The sequence below is a fragment of the Leuresthes tenuis genome, unplaced genomic scaffold (genome assembly GCF_036924035.1).
Source record: "Leuresthes tenuis unplaced genomic scaffold, fLeuTen1.0.hap1 SCAF_16, whole genome shotgun sequence".
Lineage (NCBI taxonomy): Eukaryota > Metazoa > Chordata > Actinopteri > Atheriniformes > Atherinopsidae > Leuresthes > Leuresthes tenuis.
This window is the reverse complement of record NW_027325370.1, coordinates 29,325,753-29,344,945: the sequence shown is the minus strand read 5'-3', so window position 1 is coordinate 29,344,945 and position 19,193 is coordinate 29,325,753. Positions and strand designations below refer to the sequence as shown.

General features: G+C 42.0%; 2 protein-coding genes across 3 annotated transcripts in view; both read right to left on the bottom strand.

Moving 5' to 3' along the window:
• The window catches only part of LOC140271521 (tubulin alpha-1C chain-like), a 366,226-nt gene that overhangs the window by 240,532 nt on the left and 106,501 nt on the right, over window positions 1-19,193 (bottom strand). The window lies entirely within an intron of this gene.
• The window catches only part of marchf9 (membrane-associated ring finger (C3HC4) 9), a 31,232-nt gene that overhangs the window by 2,586 nt on the left and 9,453 nt on the right, over window positions 1-19,193 (bottom strand). For both annotated transcript variants that reach the window (XM_072367402.1, XM_072367403.1), the window contains one exon: window positions 18,531-18,686. In XM_072367402.1, coding sequence (XP_072223503.1) covers window positions 18,531-18,686 — 156 coding nt within the window. The remainder of the gene's footprint in view (window positions 1-18,530; window positions 18,687-19,193) is intronic.

Genomic DNA, 19,193 nt, shown 5'->3' with positions numbered 1-19,193 from the left:
ACCACAATATGTTAGGATGGAGAGATGTGTTTCTGGAACACTGGAATGCAGTATTGGGGCTCCTCAGGGTACTGTTTTGGCTCCTTTTCTTTTCACCCTGTACACATCGGACTTCAGGTACAACTCAGCGTCCTGCCACATACAGAAGTATTCTGATGATATGGCTGTTGTGGCATGTGTGCGCGGTGGACAGGAAAAGGAGTACATGGACCCTGTGGAGTCCTATGGCTGGACCAAAAAAACTGCTTGCTCCTGAACACTCCCAAGACCAAAGAGCTGGTGGTGGACTTCAGGATATCTAAAACTCCAAACCAGTCAGTCTGCATTGATGGAGGATAGATAGAGACTGTTCAGACCTGCAAATACCTGGAGGTGGTGCTGGATAATGAACTGGAGTGGTCTGCCAACATAGAAACAGTGTACAGGAGGGGCCAGAGTCGTCTCTTCTTCCTGAGACGGCTCAGGTCCTTCAATGTCTGCAGTGACATGATATGCATGTTTTATCACACTATCATTGAGAGTGCACTGTTCTATGCTGTTGTCTGCTGGGGTAGTTTAACTACAGACAAAAACTGTAGGCGCCTGGACAAACTGGTGAAAAAGGCCAGTTCTGTTGTAGGCAGAAGACTAGACCCTCTCAGTACTGTGGTGGAGCAATGGATGATGAGGAAATTATATTCTGTTTTTGGAGAATAATAAACATCCTCTCCACAGCATCCTAGTAGGACAGAGGAGCAGCTGCAGTGAGAGGTTCATCTCACTCACTGCAGGACTGAGATGTTCAGGAGGTCCTTTTTAACAGTGACTCCTGACATGTTCTTCTCAAACTTATTTATTTAGTCATTGATTATTACTATTATTATTGTTGTTGTTGTCTAATATACAATCATTGTTAATATTTATTTACAATACAAAAAAATCAAGCTGTGCTGCAGCGGTGGGTGTCGATGACGTCATCCCAGTAGACGAGTGTGTAGAAAACCCTCTATAAGCCCCCCGGTAGCCGCCAATAACAACAACACTGCTATGAACTAACAGTGCAATAGTACGCATTCATTCATTAATTCATTCACTCGTCTTAAAGTATTGGAGAAATAAAGACAGATAATGCCTTATCTAGAGGCTGCGTCGTCTACGCCCCCGTTCATTCCATTATATGGATCTTGAGGAATCTAAATATCTTCCAAAGGATGCCGACTTTCACCAAACTGCTCTCGGTGAGTAGATGAACGTATTTCATGCCAGAAATAAGGTCTAGGTTAAAAAATACCGGAGTTCGCCTTTAATCTGCCTCTAGTGTATTGGTCATGGGTTGAATGAGCCTGAGGGCACAGGGGGCTAGAAGACAGAGGTTTGAGTTGAGACATATGGAACATAGGATGGATCTTAAGGGAAGCAGGGAGCTTGAGGAGAATGGTGGTAGGGCTGATGATGGAGTTTTTCTCATATGAGCCAATGTACCAGGGGGCCAATTTCTTGGAGATAGACTTGAGAGGAACGACTTTTGTAGCAAACCAGACATGCTCACCATGTATATCCTATGGTGGCCTGCCACACCGCAATTGCACACAGCCATGTGCTGCAATGCCTCTCGTGTATAAGCCCAGAGCAGATCGGAACGCTGAAGGTGGTGCTGTGCGGAGGGTACTTCCAATTCCTCTTCCATTTCTGGGAACAAAGGAGGTTGATATCCAGCACTTTCCACGTGAGGGAGATGACGTGAGGGAGATGATGTGATGGAGTTGTGTGCATACTCGACCCAGGGAAGCTCCAGCCGCCAAATTCTGGTTGAGTCATTCCATTTGTCCATTGGAGTGGCGGTGGTAACCAGAACTCAGACACACTCTAGTTCCTAGGGCCGAGCAGAAGGATCTTCATACTTGGGAGATGAATTTGGGACCCCAGAACGACTCTCTCCTTGGGAATTCTGTGAAGCCTGAAAACATGTTTCACTCGGAGATATGGGACCAGGGTTGCCCGGGGACTTTCAAGGCTTAGAGGAGGCCAAATGGTATCTTACTGATGCTCTTGTTTCTGGCACAGAGAGCAGTAGAGCAGGCTAGAACGTACTTCCGGACATCTGACTCTAAAGAAGGCCACCAGAAACATGTTTATGTTTATGTATTTAGCAGACGCTTTTCTCCAAAGCGACTTACAAATGAAGATATAACAAGCTACATAAAAAGCTAACAATAAACTACATAGAAGGAACCCACTAGTCCGACTCTGTCAGAGATGACAGAGTAGAGATAGGGTGCAGGCATAGAAGGAAGTGCAGAAAGATAAAGTGCAAAGATAGAAGGGGCAGGTAAGTACAAGGTAAGTGCTAGGATAGGAGATGCTCTCTGAAGAGTTGGGTTTTCAAGAGTTTATTGAAGATAGACAGGGATGCCCCTGTTCTGGTAGTGCTCAGTAGGTCATTCCACCATCGTGGGACGACACATGAAAAGAGTTTGGATTGTCTTAGGCATGGTGTAGGCACTGCTAGATGACAATCCTGGGACGAACGGAGGGACTGAGTTGTGACATAAGCCTTTGCAAGAGCATTCAAGTAGATGGGAGCCGTTCCATTAAGCACTTTGTAGGCTAACATCAGTGACTTGAATTTGATGCGGGCGGCTCAGGCTAGCCAGTGAAGTTCAATGAACAGAGGGGTGACATGTGTTCTTTTAGGCTGATCGAAGACCAGACGCGCCGCCGCGTTCTGGACCATCTGCAGAGGTTTCATAGTACAGGCTGGGAGACCAGTTAGGAGAGCATTGCAGTGGTCAAGGCGGGAGATGACCATGGCCTGCACCAGGAGTTGGTTGGCATGTTGGGTTAGGTATGGTCTGATCTTTAGTAATGCAAAGCGGCATGAACGAGCAACCAAGGTAAGGTGATCTTTGAAGGTTAGTTGGTCATCATCATCATGACACCCAAGTTTCTAGCAACCTTTGATGGAGCAAGAGATAGGGATTGAGTTTGGATGCAGATGCTGTGGTGTATGGTTGGTTTGGCTGGGAAGACAAGCAGTTCAGTTTTTGGGAGGTTAAGTTGGAGGTGATGGGCTTTTATCTATGTTGATATGTCAGAGAGACAATCTGAGATTTGTGCTGAGACCGTGTGGTTGTCAGATGGGAATGACAGATAGAGCTGGGTATTCAAACTAGGAGTGTGCTCTCCCTGTGATGCCCATGCCAGAGAGTATGGACAAAAGGATACTGTGGTTGACAGTGTCAAATGCAGCTGATAAGTCGAGCAGGATAAGTACAGAGGACTTAGCTGTCGCTCTGGCTTCTTTTAAGGCTTCTGTCACAGCCAACAGAGCCGTTTCGGTGGAGTGTCCACTTTTAAACCCAGATTGGTTTGGGTCAAGGAGGTTGTTGTGTGAGAGGTAATCGGTGACCTGCTTAAAGACCGCCCTTTCAATGATTTTAGACAGAAACGGGAGGAGAGAGACCGGCCGATAATTCTCCACATGAGTTGGAGGGAGGGAAGGTTTCTTGAGCAGCGGTGTAACCTGAGCTTGCTTGAATGTGGTAGGAAATGTGCCTGATGTCAGTGAACCATTAATCACATGCATGACTGCTGCAGTTACAGTAGGAAATATAGTTGTTATAGTGTTACTGTGCGATGAATATCTGGTTAGCAGGTTTATCCAGATGTATGGGCCTAATGGATGATGGTGGCGCGGCCAAATGCCGGGACAAAACGGTGATTGGGGGGACCAGTATCAGGATGAGGGTCTAAAGCCAGGCCGCGCAAAATCCGACTATCGAGTTCCCACTTAACGTCTCCGAAACTGCAGGATTGGGTAAGGATCCGGTCCTTTTCTGTGGAATCCTCCTGGCAGGCAAACTGTCAGGAGAGTGCATCGGGTTTAATATTGCAGGTGCTTGAACGGTAAGTGATAGGATGCCCGAGTAAGAGGCATCCACTTCCACAATGAATTGTCTCTCAGGCTATGGTTGAATCAGAACAGATCAGAGGTGAATCTTTGTTTGACTTTTTTGAAGACAGAATTGGCCTGAGGGGACCAGCTGAAAGAGATCTTAACAGAAAGTGAGTCTGGTTAGAGGCAAGGCAATCTGACTGTAGTTACTAATGAATCAGCAGTAGAAATTGGCAAACCCTAAGAACCTCTGAAGTTGCTTACAGTTTGATGGTAATGGCCAGTTGGCTACAGTGTTTATTTTCTCTGGGTCCGTCTTCACCTGCACACCCTCGAGATGTAACCAACGAAAGTGACTGAGATTGCATGGAACTCGCAAATTTGTGCCTTGACATCTAGGTAAATTTCCAAGAGCCTTGGGAGGACCGGTATGATGTGCTATTTGTAATCTTCCAGAGATCTAGAAAAAAATCAAGATGTCATCAAGATAAACATAGACAAACGGGTTAAAGACGTGTCTGAGGACATCATTCACTAGAGCTTGGAATACTTCAGGGGGGTCAAAAGGCATCACCAAACACTCAAAGTGGCCAAATGGAGTGTTGAAAGCAGTTTTCCTCTCGTCACCTTCAGGGATGCGCACTAAGTGGTATACATTACAGAGATCCAACTTGGAAAAGATGGTGGCTCCCTGGATAGGCTCAAATGCAGATGAGATTAGCAGCAGAGTATATTTATTCTTTACAGTTATTTGATTTAGGCCACGTTAATCAATGCACAGTCTGAGAGTCTTGTCTTTCTTTTAGATAAAGAGGAAGCCTGCTTCTACTGGAGAAGAAGAGGGCTGGATTATTCCCAAAGCCAAGGAGTTGTGAATGTGTTTTTTCATTGTCTCCCTTTTAGGGTGAGACAAGTTATAAAATCTGCTGGAAGCCAGCGGAGCTCTGGGAAGCAGGTCAGTGGCACAGTCATAGGGTCGGTGTACAAGGAATGAAAGGGAAAAATTGGAAAAAAGTGGAAAAAAGTGGAAACAGGAAAAATTCAATTACTTCATGGTGGTTATCAGAAACAATCAAAGTGAGCAGCTGCGTCTTGTATGTAATGGTGGTGAGGAGTTGACCATTTAATGTGGAGACAGTAATTAGAGAGAGTAACCGTACCGTAGGGAGTTGTAGCTGAGCTGCCAAGTTAGTGTCCAAGAGGTTTTGTTCCACTCCAGAGCCAATTAATGCTTGTATCCTTTTGGTAGATTTTCCTAACTGCAGTTCCGTTACGCCCACCAATACGCCTGTCTTTATTGGTGAGCTCTGTCTTTTTGGCCAAACTGGGCAGAGAGAGATAAAGTGGCCATGAGCCTTATAACGATGAACTCTGCAACAGATTGATTGTCTTAGCTTTAGGAGACATTTGACTGCATCTCTTTCACGGAGGGGATAATCGAATGTTCTCCAAAATTCCTCCAGATAGGTATTAAATGGGGGACGAATCGATCAAAAGGTACTTAAAGAAAACGAGAGCCTAGGCCAGAGCTTTATCCTTTAGCAACATTTCAACTTTATTGATGGGAAATAAGTGTGGGGAACAGGCGGTAGCCAGGTTACATTGGAGAAGAAAACCTCCACATCCACAGTCCCCAGGATAAGATTCTGGAGGGGGGAATGCAGCATCACAGAAGATTGGCTCGGGAATGATGCTGTGACTTGTGGCAGGGGGAGCAGCAACTGTGGCAGCAACTGGTTTAAGTGTGGGTGGAGGACCTGGACGTGAGGCAAAGAGACGTTCATGAATTGATTGAATGGGGATCTGAGAGCCTTTTAATGCTCGCCCAACATGACATCCTGTTTCGAAATAACGGATTTGAAAGTGTCTGCAGAGTCCATGTTGTCCAGATTGTACTGTCACAGCTCGAATGAGCCAGTACGTAAAAAGGACTCTTATGCAGGACACTGAGATGTTTATGGTAAAAGAGGTTAATTATAAGGCTTTCCAGGGGTGTGATCAGAGAATGGTCCAGGTCTATTGAAGTTGCTGGGAGGAAAGGTTTAGACAATATGGATATCTAAGCGGTTATTGTCCAAAGTTGTTTTGCGTGAATAAGAGAGTCTTACAGGGTCCAGGAGGGTCACTGGCTGTGGTGAAGAGGTCCTGAGTTGGCAGAGGGCAAGCAACAAGATTGGCAGTGTGAGGAAGTTTGAACAGAGAATACCCACAGAGGTCTTTTTAGCGAGGAGTCAGGGTGACAGACTTCCGCTATCTCGGTGTCCACATTAAGGAGGACTTCACCTGAAGCATCAACACCATGCCCACATCAAGAAGGCACAACAGAGTTTGTACTTCCTGAGAATACTCAGGAATAACTTTCTCAATCAAAAACTGCTGGTGTCCTTCTATCGTTCAATTCAGTACAATTCAGTTTTATTTATATAGCGTCGAATTACAACAATTGTCATCGCAAGGCACTTAAATAATATAGTCCAATTCAAGCCAATTGAAATTCAATTCATTGTAATCATAATCCAATGAAATCTAATTCATCAATTTCAAAATAATCCAATTCATTCATATAGAGCCAATTCAAAAAACAATATCCTAGCTAAGGAAACCAACAGATTGCACCGAAACTTGTCTTCAGTCCAATCTCCCGTCCTGAGCGTGCCTGAGGCGACTGTGGAAAGGAAAGACTCCCTTTTAACAGGAAGAAGCCTCTGGCAGAACCAGACTCAGGAAGGGTGGCCATCCGCCTCGACCAGCTGGGGTTTGAGAAGACAGAAAAGAGGAGGGAAAAACACCATAACACCATTCAAAGGATATCTGTGGGAACAGGGAAACACAAGTTAATAACCACAATAATGTCACATGTACGTAATATCATTTGAGAAATTAAACAGGGGGAAAAAGAGAGCAAAGTGAGGAAAGGTGTGACAGATGAGGTCCCCCAGCAGTCTAAGCCTATAGCAGCTTAACTATGGGATGTTTCAGGATTACCTGAGCCATCCCTAACTATAAGCTTTATCAAAAAGGAAAGTTTTAAGCCTAATCTTAAAAGTGGAAAGGGTGTCTGCTTCCCGGACATTTACTGGCAGCTTATTCCATAAGAGAGGGGCCTGATAACTGAAGGCTCTGCCTCCCATTCTACTTTTAGAAACTCTGGGAACAACAAGTTAACCTGCAGTTTGGGAGTGAAGTGCTCTGTTAGGAAAATATCTTACAATGAGATCTTTAAGATATGATGGAGCTCGGTCATTAAGACCTTTTTAAGTGAGGAGAAGAATCTTAAATTCTATTCTGAATTTAACAGGGAGCCAATGAAGAGAAGCTAAAACTGGAGAAACATGACCTCTCCTATTAGTTCTCATCAGAACTCTGGCTGCAGCATTTTGGATCAGCTGGAGGCTTTTCAGAGAATATGTGGGGCACCCCAATAATAAAGAATTACAGTAGTCCAGTCTTGAAGTAACAAATGCATGAACTAGTTTCTCTGCATTACCCTGAGACAGGATGTTCCTGATTTTAGCAATATTACGAAGGTGAAAGAAGGCAGTCCTAGAAACCAGTTTTATATGTGCGTCAAATGATAAATTCTGGTCAAAAATAACTCCAAGGTTCCTCACTGTAGAACTAGAAGCCAAGGAAATACCATCTAGAGTAACTATATAACTAGACAATTTCTCCCTGAAGCACTCAGGTCCAAAGAGAACAACTTCAGGTTTGTCTGAATTTAGAAGCAGACAGTTCTGAATCATCCAGGTCTTTATGTCTTTAAGACATGCTTGTAGTCTGACCAACCTATTGGTTTAATCTGGTTTTATAGATAAGTACAGCTGAGTATCATCAGCATAACAATGGACATTTATGCCATGCTGTCTTATAATTTTACCTAATGGAAGCATGTATAAAGTAAAAAGAATTGGTCCAAGCACAGAACCCTGAGGAACTCCATGACTTACTCCGATGTGTGAGGAAGATTCTTCATTTACAAGAACAAACTGGAATCTATCAGATAAATGTGACTTAAACCAGCCTAATGCAGTTCCTTTAATCCCAATAACATGTTCAAGTCTCTGTAACAGAATGCTGTGATCGATCGTATCAAATGCAGCACTGAGATCCAACAGGACAAGCACAGACAGAAGTCCGCTATCAGAAGCTAACAGGAGATCATTGGTAACTTTCACCAGTGCTGTTTCTGTGCTATGACGCACTCTGAATCTTGACTGAAACTATTCAAACAGATGATTTCTATGTAAATGATCACAAAGTTGAACTGCAACTATTTTTTCAAGAACTTTGGACAAAAAAGGGAGATTGGATATAGGTCGATAATTAGCCAACACTTCTGAATCAGGAGTAGGTTTTTTAAGTAAAGGTGTAATTACAGCAACCTTAAAAGTCGGATGTACGTATGCTGTTAACAAAGACAGATTGATCAAATCCAATATGGAAGTGTCAATTAAGGGGAAAATCTCCTTGAACAGTCTGGTTAGGATTGGGTTGTTAGCTCCAAGAGATCAACTGGGCTGAAGCTGTCTAAATACAAATCAGGTTTAGAAAATACTTCTAAAGCTGCTCTACTTGATGATATATCAGTGAAAATAGTGGGAAGGAATTCATTAATCTTCTCTCTGATAGAAACAATTTTATTGATAAAGAATCTCATGAAAGCATCACTGCTGAGAGTTAAAGGAATACATGGCTCAACAAAGCTCGGACTCTTTGTCAGCCTGGCAACAGTGCTGAAAAGAAACCTGGGATTGTTATTATTCTCTTCTATCAATGATGAATAATAAGCAGCAATAAGCAGTTCAGGCTTTACGTTTCTTACGTTTCTTATACGTTATTGAACTATCTTTCCAGACTAATTGAGACTCTTCTAAATTAAAGGAACATCACCGTCTCTCCAGCTTTCTTGCAGTCTGTTTTAACGCATGCAGCTATGGATTATACCAAGGAGCCAACCTCTACTGACTGATTACCTCCCTTTTCTGTTTTTTCTGTGCTGTCAACAAGAGAGTCAAGTTCTACTGGAGTAAAATTTAGGTAGCCGTCCTCTGTCATATTTGCACATGGCAGTGACGAAAAGGATGATGAAATCAACTCTTTAAAACTGGTTACAGCATTCTCTGATAGACACCTTCTATAATTAAAATTCTTCTCAGAAGCCGTATAGTCAAGTAATGTAAATTCAAAAGTTATTAAAAAATGGTCAGACAAGACAGGGTTATGAGGGAACACTGTTAACTGTTCACTCTCAATGCCATAAGTCAGCACAAGGTCAAGGGTATGATTAAGGCAGTGAGTAGGTCTGTATACACTTTGAGAAAATCCAATAGAGTCTAATGTTGTCACAGTTTATGTTTTGATTATTGTCATGTTCAGGTTCTTTATGTTCTCGTCATGTTTCTCCCCTGCCATCAGCTTCACTCATGTCACCTGTTTCCTTGTCATCAGCTGCACTCACTCAGTAATCACTCCCTCCACAGCATTTGGTCTCCTGGTTTCCTTTCATTCATCGCAGAATCCTCACCTGCCCTTCATGTCTTGCCATGGAAAGGGTTTTTTTTCCCTTTTTTTTCCCCCTTGCTACGGAAAGGGGGATTTTGCCTCATAGTCTCGTTAAACCATAGCCTTGTTTCACAGTCTTGTTTTGCCTTGTTATTTATCGCAAGTCTTGTTAGCTTTTTTCATAGTTAAGTATTTATGGTAACTGGCCCAGCCGCGCTTTCTGTTTTTGCCTTGCTCCCTGTTTTGTTTTTTGTGAATAAATCAAGTTTACTTTGAAGAACTGCATCTGGGTCCTATCTCCTCCACCGTTCCGTGACAAATATAGAATTAAAGTTAATATTTAGGCTGTCATTTTCAACATCTATATGAATATTAAAGTCACCCACTACAATGACTTTATCTTTACTCAGCACTAACTGTGATAAAAACTCAGACAGAGAATTCAGACAGAAACTCAGAATAAACCCAGAAACCCAGGTGGACGATACACAATAACAAGTAGAAGAGGTTTTTGTGATTTCCACTTTGGGAAAAAAAAGAGAATCAGAGATTCAAAAGAGCTAAAACTAATCTTGGGTCTAGGACTGATTAGTAACCCTGATCTGAAGATAGCTGCCACTCCTCCTCCTCTGCCTGTGGTTGGAGGAACGTGAACATTTAAATAGTCAGAGGGAGTTGATTCATTAATACTAACATGATCCTCCTGCTGCAGCCAGGTTTCTGTAAGACAAAATAAATCAATATGATGATCACAAATCAAATCATTAACTAACAGAGACATCGAAAGGAGAGATCTAATATTCAGCAAACCACATTTAATAGTTTGATGTTTTTGTTCAGTTAAAGTTTTTGTTTTAAATTTTTTTTGTACAAGAAGATTTGCTCCTTTTGTGTTTTTTGATTGGGACGGCAGCATCAGGTGGGACGCCATAGAGAGGTTTTCAACAGTGCAGAGCCGAGCTTCCAATTCAGATAACCTCGCCTCCAAAACTACAAAAAGACTACATTATTTACATGTACCATTACCACTAAAGGAGGCAGAGGAGTAACTAAACATTTGACACACAGAGCAGGTGAAAGCAGGAGATGGAGGAAGAGAACTGGTAGCCATGCTAAGCTAGAGAACCTGAATAAATAAAGACTAAAGATCTGTAAGAGTGAGCATTAGAATATAACAAGTATGCAATAGAGTTAACAATGCAAGATGTGTAAATTATAGGGAGAAATAAGGTGATTATTAGTAGTTCAAGAGGAGAAAGAAATGTCACAGTGCACACACAAGGCAACAGGAAGTTGTCACAGTTTAGGTTTTCTCTGTCACAGTTTATGTTTTAATAGTCTTGTTTTCAGGTTATGTTCTTGCCATGTTTTTCCCCTGCCACCTAGTTTCACTCATGTCGCCTGCTTCATTGTTCACAGCTGCACTTCATTCACTAATCACTCCCTCCACAGTATTTAGTCTCCTGGTTTCCTTTCACCCATTGCAGAATCCTCACCAACCCTTCATGCTACAGATCATAAGAGTTAAGTCTGGTTTCCTGCCTCAAAGTCACAGTATTTATTCATGGTCATAGTCTTGTTCCTTTTTGTTCATAGTTATTCATAGTCTTGTCTTGTTTTTTCATAGTCTTGCTTTGTTTGTTCATCGTTTAAATATTTTTTAATCCGGCTCTGCCGCGCCCTCTGTTTTGCCTTGCTCCCTGTTTTTTGTGTTTTTGGAATAAACCTTTTTAAAGAACTGCATCTGGGTCCTACCTCACCACCGATCATGACAGAAGTGATGCAGTACGTCTTACTGCAAAGCCGCAAAGTGAAAATGATTAAATGTATAGACTGCCCCAAGAGGTACCTCGTTGCTCCATAGAGAGTATCCTGACTTAGTGTATGTGTGTGTGTGGTTCACAAGCTGCAGAGGGGAAAGCGCTCCAGAGGGTGGTCAACACGGCCCAAAAAAATCATCGGTTGCCCTCTTCTCACCCTGGAATATCTGTACAGGTCCCGCTGCCTCAGGAGGTGCTACCAACATTCTCAGGGACTCATCCCACCCAGGCCATTTGTACTTTCAAGGGCAGGCATTTCAGGTCATTGAAAGCACGGACAAACAGGCTAAAAAAAACAGTTTTTATGCTAAAGCCATAACTTCAGAGATCGTTTCTTATCTCTCTCTTACCGACTACTATTGAGTCGTGCAATACTGCAAAATGTTTTTCTTTTATGCTGACTGTATGTCTCATGTTTTTTATGCATTATTTTTTATTTATTTTTATTTTTTGTTATTCATTAACAATGCACTTTAAAGAGATTGTGCTTTTTTAATTTCGTTGTACTTGTACAATGACAATAAAGACATTCTAATTCTTCTAATAATATTCTAATCTGTTTTGCCTTGACCTGAGCTAAAGCTCATCTTAAAGTGTCAAGGTGCATTCTTCTCTCTTTCTTTAGAAAAGAATCATCCAATATACTAACGAACAGATGATACTCCTTTTTTACTTTATTTATCTTCAAAGAAACTTAAATTGCTGCTGTAAAAATACATTTTAATGATAAACAACAAAATAGAATAAAAATCAATTGACAAACTTTTGGAAAGTTGAAGTGTAACAGAACAAAGAGAGGTGTGGTTAAAATCTTTAGAGATTGCCATGAATCGATCAAGGAACAGTTGATGTCACACTCAGCATTGTTATTTAACATTTGCATCCAGAAATTCAACATATGGCGTGCAAAGATGCTTATTCTTAATGATATGTCCAGACATTACTTGGACCATTGTAAAGCTGTTCCATTGCTGCTCCAACAGTCAAAACAACTTCCCCATCGGCAAGATTAGGCATTATAACATGTAAAAAAGAATTACCAGCAGAAATCATTCCATTGTCACAGTCTTTCAAACAACAATTTTTATTCTTTTACAAAAGACCTACATGGGGTGGTCGGTGGCGTAGTAGGTCAGGCAAGCGCCCCATATACAGAGGCTATAGTCCTCACTGCAGTCAGCCGCTGTTTGAGTCCCAAACCAAATGGCCTCTATTGCGTGTAATTCCCCTTCTCTCGCCCGTTTCCTGTCTCTTTCCACTATCCTATCAATAAAGTCATTAAAAAAAGCCCCACCCCAGAAAAATCTCAAGAATATACAAAGAAAGAATCAGTATGTCCAGAGCTGCTACAGGAGGTTGCCAATAGTGTAACATAATGAAAAAATTCCTCAGAGTAGAATAAAAAGATTGCTGAAGACTGTCTGGAAATAGTACAAGTGTTGCAAAGTGTTGAGCAGCCTCTTCAAATATATCTCATATCATCCACTCATATTACCATCTTGTTAAAGTTTCTGTGCTCACAGCCTCAAAGTCTTAGAAGGCCTGGGTGGCCATAACCCCATCCCCAGCCCCTGACATTAGTAGTTCTTTGCCTTGGAATGGCAAAGTTTTGGTTGCATTTTTTATTTTTTTTTTGGAGAAGGAGCCAGGATTTTGGTGGCTGAAACAGAAATAACTGGTTCTAAGTTAGGTGCTGTCTCTGAACCAGCAGTAAAACCATGATGGTAGATGTTTTTTGGAGCAAGATTGTTGTAAAATGTGCAGAATGAGACCTGACCTTCTCCTGCTGAAAAAAAACACAGACCACCAGGGAAAAGAGTGCCAACTATGTTGGCTTGTCGTTTGTGTTTTGCCGGCTATTCTTCCGGGTTGAGTGAACGCTGGCGTACTTTGCCTCCGCTACTTCTCTTGTGCTGCCACCGCTAGCTGGCAAACGCTGCCTACCTGCTCAGCACACCTCCTGGCTCTAAGCTGTTGCCTCGTTGCCTCTGTGCTCTATAATGTGGGTCATCAATGTCTTTGTGTGGTCTTTGCTGGTCTGGACTGTCCTGTCGCTCTTCCATCTACCTGTGAGAGGACTCCTTCAGTATTTGGTTGCTGAGCTTCTCAGGCTCCTCTCACAATGGTCCAGATCTAGACTGGTGACACTGCACCTCCACCCGACATCACCCGCCTGCCTCACCGGAGGCACATCCACATCTTGGCGGGGCTTCCACTTTGGCGGCTCCAAGGGGATTACCTCTTTCTGGTCCTTCACTCACTGGGCACCGAGAAACACCGGCCGGACTGTCAATCACATTGTGTTAGCTAACCTGGCTAGGTCGCCTAACACTCCTCTCATCCATGACAACACTGAGTCAACTTCGGTCTCCTGACTTGGCAACTTCCTGGTGACTTTTCCCAGCTCAATGACTCTACTCCTCTGGCGTTTGTTTACCTTTTCAAACTTCGTGGCTTGGGTCGCGGAGGCGGTCTTGCGATACTTTACTGCGAGAAGTGGAAGGTTTTTCCAGTGTCTGTGCCACCTCTCTCCTCACTATGCCTTGCCTGTCAAATTTCTGGACCCACCCAATTATCATTGCCACAGTCTACCGTCCCCCTAAGCCTCACAAAGACTTTCTAAATTAATTCTCTGCCCTCCTCTCCCTCCTCTCCACTCTCTCACCTTCTGTAATCCTGCTGGAGGATTTCAATATACATATGGACAATATTGCTCTTTCCCTTACCTTAGACTTTTCTTCATCACTTGACAGTTTTGGTTTAAAACAGTTCTCAGACTTCCCAACACACATAAAAGTTCACACCCTGGACTTAATTTGGTGCGCTGGTCTCACCCCCTCCAACTGTTCTCCTGATGAACTCCATATTACGGACCACTTTATTTATAAATATTAAGGACATTAACCTGGACTCCTTCTCCTCCCACATCGCCACCTTGACTCCGGACTCTTCTTCCATCCCTGATGAACTTGTCACTCAACACAACAATGGTCTTACTAACATTCTTAACTCACTTGCTCCTGTCAAATCTCACTCTGTTTTCTTTACTCAGTCTGCTCCCTGGTTCACTCCTGATCTCCGCTCCATGAAATCCAAAAATCGACAGCTTGAACGACTCTACAGGAAATCTGGTCAGTCATTCATAAAGATATTTGCTCTTTACAAGGACTCCATCTCTCATGCTAAAACACAATAATACTCTGGACTTATCTGCTCTAATGCAGGCAACACCAAGATTCTCTTTTTCGTATTTAACAGCATCTTTCAACTCCCTGACTCCCTACCCCCCCACTTCTACTCCCCCAAAACCTGCAACTCTCTCCTCCTGTTTTTCAATGAGAAGTCCTCCTCTGAACTGTCAATCATTTTCCAGCTTTGATCTCCCTCATCCCTCAGTAATCTCGCACCTCGTCAGCAAGTCCAAGCCTTCTTCTTGTCTCTTTTGAGCCCCTCTCAACAGTCCTGGTCAAATCCTGCCTCCCCTCTCTGCTCACCCTCATATCAGCCATTATCCACTCCTCACTGTTCACTGGAATTGTTTCCCGCTCTTTTCAAGTCTGCAGCCATGCATCCCTTCCTGAAAAAACCTGGTTCAGAGCCCAACGATTTCAATAACCTCTGCCCAATTTCTCACCTTCCTTTCATTTCCAAAATCCTAGAAAAAAAATGTTGCTTCCCAACTTTACTCCCATCTCACCAATAACAGCCTTTACGAACAATTCCAATTTGGTTTCTGTCCCCACCACAGGACAGAAACAGCCCTCATAAAGATCCTCCTCCTCGATCTGAATGTGGCCTTTGACACCATTTCTCACACCATCCTCCAGTTCATACAGCTCAAGTCCTTCTCTTTTCATCCCTCCCCAGTCCCTTCAGGTGTTCCCCAGGGCTCTGTCCTGGGGCCCCTTCTCTTCGTCATCTACCTCCTCCCATTTGGCAATATCTTCAGAAAATTTTGAATACATTTCCACTGCTTCGCGGATGACACTCAGCTCTATCTGTCCAGTAAACCTGACGCCACTCTCCCTCCCTCCTCCTTAACCAACTACCTCTCTGAGATTAAATCCTGGTTCACCTCAAACTTCCTTAAACTCAACAGTGAAAAAACACTCCCACATCAATAACATTACCCGGTCTGCATACTTCTATTTACATAATATCAATCGTCTCTGCCCCTCTCTCACTCCTCACACCACTGCTATCCTGGCCCCGCATCGATTATTGTAACTTTTTCGGTGCCCCTCACAAATCCCTTCATAAGCTTCAACTGGTCCAAAATTCTGCGGCCATATCATCACCAGAACTCCTTCGTTTCATCATATCACACCCGTCCTCCAGCAGCTTCACAGAATTCAGAATTATTTTTAAAACCCTTCTCTTCACATTCAAGGCCATCCACAACCTTTGGGTTGAGATTTCAGTCGCTCTGCTTCCCAACAATGGAACTCACTCCCACCAGACATCTGCAACATTGACTCTTTACCCCTCTTCAAATCAAATCTCAAAACCCATCTGTTCCAAGCTGCATTCTCCCTTTAGCCTCATTTTCTTTTCAACTTGTGTTATTTTATTTATTGTGTTTTTAATGTGTGTAAAGTGTCCTTGAGTGTTACGAAAGGCACTTTTTAAAAAGAAAATGTATTATTATATTATTAAAATATATTTGTTGCCTTGATAGTAGCACCAATGACACCTTCACACATATGCAAGTTAACCATGCCACAGGTTACACCCATACACCCTTACATCATCACAGATACTGGCTTTTGCATTTATCGCTGATAGCGATAGTCTGTCATTTTTAGCATGTAGAACCTGGCAGTTTTTTTTCCCAAAAGTAGCTGAAATGTAGAATTATTTGACCAAAAGAAAAATGTGTTTTTATCCATCTGAAATAAGCTTGTGCCCCAAAAAATCAGTGGCATTTCTACAGAGTTGGTACATGGCTTCTTGCTTGCATACTACAGTTTCAAGTTACATTCCTGGATGCAGTGGTTGACTGTGAGTCAAAAGGATTTTCCAAGTTACAATATAATCATTACATCATAATACAATTTAGCCCATGTGGTTAAAGGACCAGTGTGTAATAATTATGGTGACTTATTCACAGGAATGTAATATAATACAAATAACTATGTTATTAGTGCTATATAGTCACCCTATGAAAAGAGTTGTTACGTTTCTATTACTTTAGATTTCACCTTTTTATTTACTTATATCTCGGTGCACTCTACACAATGGCTTACCCGGAAGGACATCACTTGCGTCCCCATATTGATTACAATGGCCAAGAAGGGACAAAGAGTGGCGCAAGTGCTATTCGTCGCTACTTTGCAGACGAGAGAAGCCAGATGTGACGTTGTAGAAGATAAGGAAGAAGGAGACGAGGAAGCGATCAGAATATATTTTGGAAGTTTTTCAATTTTGTAAAGTTATCTAAATAGACATGGCGGACCACACTTACTGTTCTGCAAAACAAACCACAAGTCATCATCAAAGAAACAAAAACATGATGAATCCAAAAGGATTAGAGACAGAAGACGGGGTAAAACGCGAGTAAATATTGGCGTCGCCTTTCCCAAATGGAGGTTGTTGATGGGGGAGAAAGGCTTTAAAAGTGACGCCGAAGTTGCCTCTTTTCTGCTGGAAAGGTAATTCAACTTAGTGTTACTAATGTAAATGATAAGTGTTATTTGGTGGCTGTAGCCCGTGCATGTTACGGAGATCAGCTGACCTGATTAAACAAACATTATCTCTGTGTCCCTGTTGAAAACTGTTGATTCATGTGAGTTTATGCACCAAAACTACTAAGTAGCTTTGTTAGCTGGACAGAAATTACACAGCATCATGTTACGGAGATGATCTTCAATCCTCTCCTCCTCTTCACTTGAGGCAGCGGCTGTGTCCGTCCTGCCTCTCCCTCGCCTTGCCCTGCCTACTCGTCCTCTTCCTCTCTCTCTTACCATTCCAGTGTTACACTCTGCGAATGGTGAGAAAAACGTGTTGCCTGCTAATGCTATCCCTCTATCAGACGAAATACAAACAGCCTTTAGCCTTACGTGGCTAATATTAGCTTTTATTACTATGCAGGTATCTACCTGGGGTCCACAAAACACTAATATAATGCAGAACAACTAACAGTGACATTCACTGTAAGTTATATTTTCACAGAATATCTAACCAAATGTAACATCTATTTATAATTTATATCTCTAAAAGGAACCTCAGAACTTGAGAAGGTGGTTTCACTCGATGGAGAAGACATTGTGACACATAAGTGATGGGTGTGTTGGGTAGTGTGTGCTGCATGCAGTGTCAGGCCACCGTAGTTTCTCCTAAGCGTGGAGTTTTTTCAGAAATGACAGAATCTAGTGAATACCGTTCAAACGCACTTGTAAATTACAAAATTAGACGAACAGCGGCTCTTACATACTGCTCCTTTAACTATGACACGATGGTATGATGGTTTCTCATCCAGTGCTACCAGAGGGTTTGACGGTCACACTCACAAATGGTGTTTGTCCTTTGCATTCTGAGATTTCCCCAGATACCTACCAGGTTGAATTAAGTTATAACAGAGATTTAACCATCTTATTGGTAAAAAGTTACAATATCATTGCTAAATTACTACTATACTATTATTAAATAGTTTTGCCTTGTCATATCTAAACTGGTTTATTAAGTTATTAAGGGGCCTGATTACTGTTTAATTTAAATTTCTGACTGATATTACCTCAGTGTAGCTATTGTTACTATCAGGCTATAACTTTGTAAATGACATGGTATTTACTTAATTATTCTATCTTTATAATCAATCCATCCTATTACTGAGCTTTAATTTAAAGTGCAACCAAATTTTGTTGCAATCCATGAGAATTTCTCCTTTATTCTGTAAATGGCATTTATAGCTGTTAAATGTAAAGTAATGTATGTATATTCTGGTCTGAAATACAACACTACTGATGTGTGAAGTAGCTTATTCAAATGTGTCATTCAAAAAATCCATACATGACAAATTAACTCTCAACGAGTTTTGTTGGCTATGTTCATGAAAGAGGGCAGAAGGACAGTGACGCAGAAGGAAAATGAGTCAATATGGCAGTACTCATGACAAAACCTGCCTGTGATTTGCTCCAGCAAAGTATTTGGCTCTGTGTATTGTTTGTATCTTGTGAGTCTTAAGATGAAAGGTCACGAAAAGCAGTGACTCTTTTCATGTTATATTTTCCTCCTGCCTGAATCTGTCTTATATTTAAGAACTGATAGTCACCGATTACTTTGTTCATACAGGTTAAATGATTGTTTCCAACAGCTTCTGACTCTTTTTGTGTTACCTGTAATGGATTCTTGGTGCTGATGGCCAGGACCTGATACTTGAAGTAGCAGAGCTCACAGCTCCAGGAGCCTCTCTCACTTATCCATCGGATGAGACAGGGCTGATGGGTGCAGCGCACTGAACCGTCACAACGACAGGGGCTCAATAACTCCCCCTGCAGGACAGACAAGGCAAAAAAGATTTGTTTTTATTTAAAGAGATATATGTCAATGAAAAACAGTGACAGTGTTTTTTTTTTCATAAGGAACTCATGTTTGACTTTTTGACGAGACCTCATACAGTCTTATCATTATTTTCTGTTGAATGAGTATTAGATGAGTCTGATATTACTCTCATATCAGTTTACTGAATATGAACCTACAGTAGCACCAGTTTAGCTTTGCACACAGAATTGAAACAGGGTGGAACAGCTAGCCTATCAAACCTCATTAAAATCTCTAAAAGAAAGCTAAATGAAGAAATATTCCTTTAACCATTATTAGCATCATATTTATCACAATTGAACATTCCATATTTTTTCAGTGCATTATTTTTCACAATGTGCACATTCAAATTAATATTAGAGCAGAGTTCTTTTAGCCAAATATTACAGCCATTTGCCAAGAGCTACAAAACATTAGAACCTTCCAACCAGTTCTCCAAACAATACAACGATGCAGCT